This window comes from Dunckerocampus dactyliophorus, chromosome 8 (genome assembly GCF_027744805.1).
Source record: "Dunckerocampus dactyliophorus isolate RoL2022-P2 chromosome 8, RoL_Ddac_1.1, whole genome shotgun sequence".
NCBI lineage: Eukaryota > Metazoa > Chordata > Actinopteri > Syngnathiformes > Syngnathidae > Dunckerocampus > Dunckerocampus dactyliophorus.
The window spans coordinates 2396378-2402500 of NC_072826.1; the positions used below are offsets into that span (position 1 = coordinate 2396378).

Below are 6123 nucleotides of genomic sequence, written 5' to 3' on the forward strand. Positions count from 1 at the left end.
CTTAAGTAAAGAAAGCATGAAAGAGAAGCTAAATGAAGCGTTCCCTTAACCGGAAGTGTGACCATTTTGTGCTGCACCAGTTGTCGCCATGTTCAAAATGGCCAAGCTTTATTGAGCGGCCCGGATTTGTCCTGCAATGGTGTTTAAATAAAGAAACGGATCGTTTGAATAATTCCAGGTAAAGACGTCACCCGGATGGAAACCTCATGTGGGGTCTTCACTTTTTTTGTCGCCGTTAAACGTATTTTACCACCATCAATTTATCTGATCTAATCCACGTTAGCTAGCAACTAGCTTGTACCTCGTGTGGAAAAATGACTCGATGAAATGTTTGTTTGTTGTTCTGTCCGTGACAGTATACACCAAATCTATTCACACAGTATGTGTCACGTAAAATGTTTAACATTTTATGACAGTAACACAAAGTATGTCCAAACTGCCTCTTATTCAAACATTTACTCACAGTTAGAAGGAAAACTTGGTTTAACCAGATGTTCTCTGTCAACCAAGAGTGCACCTTGTGTTGCAGACGAACAACATGATTGAGCTCCCCAACTACAGCAGTCAGCTGATGCAGCAGCTGTGTGCCCTGAGGAAGGAGGGCCACTTTTGTGACTGCACCATTCTTGTAGGAGACAACCCTCACCGTGCACATAAACTGGTGCTGGCTGCTTCCAGCATGCTGTTCAGGTACTGTGTTGATTTCACCCTGAAATGCACAGCATTTGTCCATGTGATGACTTTTTTCCTAACACCTTCAGGTCACTGCTGGACAGTTCCGATACCGTCTCCATTGACACGACGGTGGTCTCCTCGCAGGAGTTTGTTTGTCTTCTAGACATGGTCTACACAGGCAAGCTACCTTTTGGCAAGCACAACGTCAGCCGCATCATCGCCGCCGCAGACAGCCTGCAGATGTTTGACGTGGCTGTGAGCTTTAAAAATGTCCTCACCAACATCATCAACCAGCAGCCCCCGGCATCCTCCGCCTCCACACAGATCACAGCCCTCCCCTCGGCCAGCAAACATCCTCACGCTTCAGCGCCGCTCGGGGTGGATGAGACACTTGAAGGTGGGCTCGAGGTGAAGCATGAGTCAGAGAAGGAGAAAAATGAAAATGCGAAGGAGCCCCCGTGTAAGAGAGTCTGTCAGGATCTTTCAGAAACCTCAGGTGAGTTTTTTTCTAAACACATTGAAGACCTTAAGCAAGTTTGGCCAACCCCCACCTTACAGCACTGAGGCAAGGCCAAGGGGGTCACATGGTAACCTCCATGTTTGTATGCGTGCACGTAGGGCCTGAGCAAAGCCAAGCCACAGAGAGTGTTGCACCGGAAGAAAACGTAGCCACGGCTAAGGAGACCACCAAGGCTGCACCTGCACTTTTGGAGCGCTCCTCTCAGCTCATGGAGCTCCTCGCCGACATGCCAGATGTTGTTCAACTGTTGAGCGGAGCAGCTCACAGCTGTCTGGGAGAACAGGAGAGACAGGTACAACACGACCGCTTTTGAGAAGCTGATATGAACTCCAACACATTTGAACGGCAGCTGCCCTTTTGAAATGAAGAGTTACCTCTTCCTCACCGACTCGTGAGCGCCGCGGTACGTACAGGCAACTTCTGTGTCAAGCTAATGTGGCTCACATGGGTACACTATACTTGAGTACCATCTAGTCGTTCAAATGTGAATTACACCTCTTGTGACAATAATGAAAAAAACGGTCTCAAAAAATGTTGTCGATAACGTTGATTATCACCAATAATTTGTAGCACAATTATCGACTAGCAAAATTTATTGTGACAGGCCTATGTGGCTGTTTTTTAAAGTTATTTTATTGGCCTATGACACATTCTAAAAATACAATTAAACAAGAAAAAAAAAAAAAAAATATATATATATATATATATATATATATATATATATATATATATTAAGTAATTTTACAAGAATAAAGTCAAAATATGAGGTGAATAAAGTCATAATATTACGTTAAAAAAAGTTCTCATCTTAAGGGGGAAAAAATCATTTTATGAGAATAAAGTCCTAATATTAATAGGAAAAAACATTTTAAATTTGTTGAAAGAAAAGACAAAACAATGAATACATTAGCAATTTTTTGAAAATTAGGTTGGGAAAAACTTACAATATTATGAGAATGAATGCATAATGTTAAGAGAAAAAAGTTATCATCTTAAAGGGAAAAGAAGGTGTACTTTTACAAGTATAAAGTCGTAATATTAATAGGAAAACAACTTTTTTCTTTGGAAGAAAGATGTTATATTTTAAAGACAAACAGCATAGAAAATGAATGAATGTTATTTTCTAAAGTCGTAATATTATGAGAAACAGAATAAGAATAAAGTTGCAATTTCAGGTTGGGAATCTGATCAGAGAATAAATATACGAGAAAAAAAGTTGTCATCTTATGGTAAAAAAAAAAAGTTGTAATTTGAAAAAGCATTTTTAAAAACATAGTTGATATATTAAAGAAAAGAAATATATTTTTAAAGTCATGATCTTATGAAAAATAAAACAAAGAATAAAATTGCAATTTTTGGAAAATTCGGTTGGGAAAAAGTTATTAGAGGAATAAAGTCATAAGAGAAAAAAGTTCTCATCTCATGGGGAAAAAAGCGGTTATTTTTGCAGGAATAAAGTCGTAATATTATAAAGAAAAACATTTTTAAAAACAAAGTTGATACATTGAAGGAAAAAAAAATCTATTTTTTAACAATAAACCAAATAATACATTTGCAATTGTTGGGCAAAAGTTCTTATATTAGGAGAATAAAGTCATAAAATTATGAGAAGAAAGTTGTCATCTTAGAGAGGAAACAAAGCCGTACTTTTATCAGAATAAGGTTGCGATAGTTGCAATATTAATAGGAAAAAAGACAGCACTTATTTTGAAAGTCTTGACATTAAGTGAAACAAATAAAACACAACATAAAGTTGCAATTCAAGGAAAATTAGGTTGTGAAAAAGTTCTATTATGGGAATAAAGTCCAAATATTATGGGAATAAGTCATTACACTAGAAGAAAAAGAAAATAAATGGAAAAACAAGCAAAAAAGGTGTAATGTAAGGAGAACAAAAATGTATACTAATACTTGTTTTTTCAGCCATATCACAAAGCCGAGACACAGGCTGGTTTTTCTTTGACTTAACTTAATCAGCAAAATGGCACAAACTGCTGAAAAATGAGACACTTCTAAGAAAAGCATGAAAAAGCAGGCAGGGATGTTGTTTTCCTGCCAGGTTGTGAGGGAGTGCTGTGAAGACTCGGACCCCAGCTCGGCTGTGAAGAAGCTGATGAGCGAAGTGGAGAAGGGACTCGTCAGCGGGCAAGCTCTCCTGAAGCTGCTCCGCTCTGTCCAACAGAAAGCTCCCTCCCCCTTCCCCGTGCCGCTGCTCTCTCAGCTGGAGGACTTGGAGAAAGCCACTCAGGAGCCGGGCGGGGGCCAAAACGGAGGTAAAACACAGCGCGTTGCTTGAAAAGTCCGCGTATGAATGCAGATGCAGCCTCAGTAATGGTGTCGTCACAGTTAACCCCGAACAGAACAGCATTGAAGTACAGCTGGAGAAAAGCGATACGGAGAACCCCAAAGAGGAAGAGAAAGACGCAGACTGTCCGTCGCCCTCCAAGTCGTACTGCTGTCACTGGTGTAAGAAGACTTTTGCCTACAAGTGTCGACTGGTGGCCCATAAGAAGCGCTGCCCCATGTCTGACGAGGGTCGGCTGCAGTGTCCGCACTGCCCCGAGAAGCTCGCCAATCAGCGGGCCCTGCAGCGCCACCTCACGGAGGCTCACGCCGGCAGCACAGGAGCCAAGAAGAAGAAGAAGAAGATAGCCTGTGACCTCTGCGGGCGCACCTTTGCGCACCCGTCAGGTGAGCACAAAGGAATTGCTCGGAGTTCTCCTCAATCTTGCAAAGCGCATCAACCTTTTAGGGACACAAAGCGTTGAAAATCATCTAATTTTTTAAAAGTCTTTTAAAAATTAGTTTTTATTTGAGAATTATTTTACAAATAATGTATTTAATAATTATTTTTAGTTAAGAATTATTTAAACCATTTTTTTAAAATGCAGACAGAAAGAAAGTTAAATTAAATTGAAAGGAATTATACATAAATGTGAATGAAATAAATAAATGTGTGTGATTGGCAAAGAGAAGACAAAGAGCAGATTTGTGGACAAACTGCAGGCCATCAGAGATGATGCCTGCCACCCTCTGCAGGCCGCCATGGGTGTGCATCTAATTTCATATAATCAGCAATCACACGGACGACAATATGTTCCAAAAATCCAGCTACTAATGTAAATGTGCACCTTCAGTGTCTAATGACCGGAGAGAACAGGAGAAATAAAACAGACTTATTATTTTTTACTACAATTAAACAGTTTTGTGTAATTTTTTTTTTATTTTATTTTTATTTTGTAACAATTAAATTGTCATTTAGTTAAAAACAAAAATAATTACATAAGGATTTTTTTTTTTTTTAAATCTCTAGTCTTCTAAAAAGGATCACACCCTCTCAATTTTTACATAAAAAGGCAGCAATTGTATTCATGTTTTAGGTCAGAAAACACCTCCTGCAAGCAGAAGTCAATTGTTCTAAAAGGAAAAGTACACTTTTCTTTTTTAAAATTTTGCTCATCATACACATGGGGCGTTGTTGGCGCTTTTTTCGGAAGGCTTCATAGGCTGAATAGGTGCGTCCCATTCTAAAGTGCAGTTTAGTTAGCCCACTTTAGTTCAAGCTTGTGGCCCTGACCCAAACAATGCAAAACCCCACCATCATGTGTTGCCCAGGTATGATTTACCACAAGCGGACGGAGCACTTTGACGAGAAGCCGTTTGCTTGCGAGACGTGCGGTGCCAAGTTTTCTGCCACCTCCTCTCTGAAGAATCACATGCGGCTGCACACGGGAGAAAAACCATTCCGCTGTAAACACTGCGACATGAGCTTCAGCGTGTCTGCTGCACTTGCGTACCACACCAAGAAGAAACACTCAGAGGGTGAGACACACTCACGCCAGCACACATTTATGTGTGAGATTGTTGTTCACACAGTGATGGCTTAAATGCAGAGGTCACATGTTGCTGTTTGTGGGTTCAGGTAAGATGTACGCGTGTCAGTATTGCAAGGCTGTCTTCGCCCAGTCCATCGAGCTCTCGCGCCACGTGAGAACACACACTGGTGATCGGCCCTACGTGTGTCGGGAATGCGGGAAAGGCCACAGCCAGGCCAGTGGCTTGACGGTCCACCTGCAGACTTTCCACAGTAAGAACCCACTCACAGCCATTGTGTGTGTGTGTGTGTGCGCATCATAATCACCCCATACACTCCATCGTTAAGGTAGCTTTTGTTTAATGAGGTTGCATAGCAAAAACACCTTTGGTTTTTGTGCCCATCTTTCATGATTGAACACAAAAGGCCTATTTCTATCAAAAATTGTTGACAAATTTAATTTAAATGTTTGTTATTATTGCAGACAGCATGATTATTGCACATGTGTGCGTTTGGCTGGCCACAATAAAAGGCCACTCGAAGGTACAGTTTCACTGTACTGTATTGATCATTCTTAACTCGTTCAATCCCAGCCATTTTTCAAAAGACAACCCCTTCAGTAGCGGCCATTTTAGACGATTGTGACTGATCTTTCAAGGCACACAGAATATTGTGTTCTATGGCTATATAAACATGGAGCCTGCCAAAAGAAATATTAGATTCCCGTCTGTCATCAGGAAAAAAAAAATTGTTTCTACCTTTTTCTGTTCTTTAGTAACCAGCAGTAGAACGTAGGTAAGTTTCAGGAAAATATCAGTTCCTGACTAGAAAAGGCAGAAAACCAGCTTCTTGTATAAGATGCATTTCAAGCATAACTTTCACTTTGACACAATTTTTTTTTGCTTTTGTGACAGCTCAAATATCTAACCAAAACAAACATCACATGCTCTCCCGCTTCCTGTCAGACCTGCCGCAGGCCCTCGACTGTCCGAAGTGCTGCCTCAGCTTCCAGACTTTGGAGGAGCATCAGAAGCACAACGAGGAGTTCCACCTGAAGGAGTTCCACAAGTGCCCCACCTGCAGCAAAGTCTTCACCAGCGTCGCCCTGCTGGAC

At 40.9% G+C, this 6123-nt stretch overlaps 2 protein-coding genes across 9 annotated transcripts in view; one reads left to right on the forward strand and one right to left on the reverse strand.

The window, feature by feature from the left end:
* Positions 1–16: 16 nt before the first annotated feature.
* zbtb40 (zinc finger and BTB domain containing 40) overlaps positions 17–6123 on the forward strand; it is a 7154-nt gene continuing 1047 nt past the window's right edge. For 2 of the 6 annotated variants that reach the window (XM_054785881.1, XM_054785882.1), the window contains exons 1-9: positions 215–379; positions 530–690; positions 762–1171; positions 1294–1487; positions 3255–3468; positions 3542–3886; positions 4811–5017; positions 5118–5282; positions 5975–6123. The exon at positions 5975–6123 is cut by the window's right edge and continues 66 nt beyond it. In XM_054785881.1, the coding sequence (XP_054641856.1) occupies positions 323–379; positions 530–690; positions 762–1171; positions 1294–1487; positions 3255–3468; positions 3542–3886; positions 4811–5017; positions 5118–5282; positions 5975–6123 (1902 nt within the window). In that variant the 5' untranslated portion in view covers positions 215–322. Of the gene's footprint in view, positions 426–529; positions 691–761; positions 1172–1293; positions 1488–3254; positions 3469–3541; positions 3887–4810; positions 5018–5117; positions 5283–5974 lie in introns of all 6 variants that reach the window. The other 4 variants (XM_054785883.1, XM_054785884.1, XM_054785887.1 and 1 more) reach the window with 4 other exon arrangements.
* The window catches only part of atxn7l2a (ataxin 7-like 2a), a 19182-nt gene continuing 18049 nt past the window's right edge, over positions 4991–6123 (reverse strand). For 2 of the 3 annotated variants that reach the window (XR_008572334.1, XR_008572336.1), the window contains exon 15: positions 4992–6117. The gene's annotated coding sequence lies outside the window, so the exon portion shown is untranslated. Of the gene's footprint in view, positions 6118–6123 lie in introns of all 3 variants that reach the window. The other variant, XR_008572335.1, reaches the window with a different exon arrangement.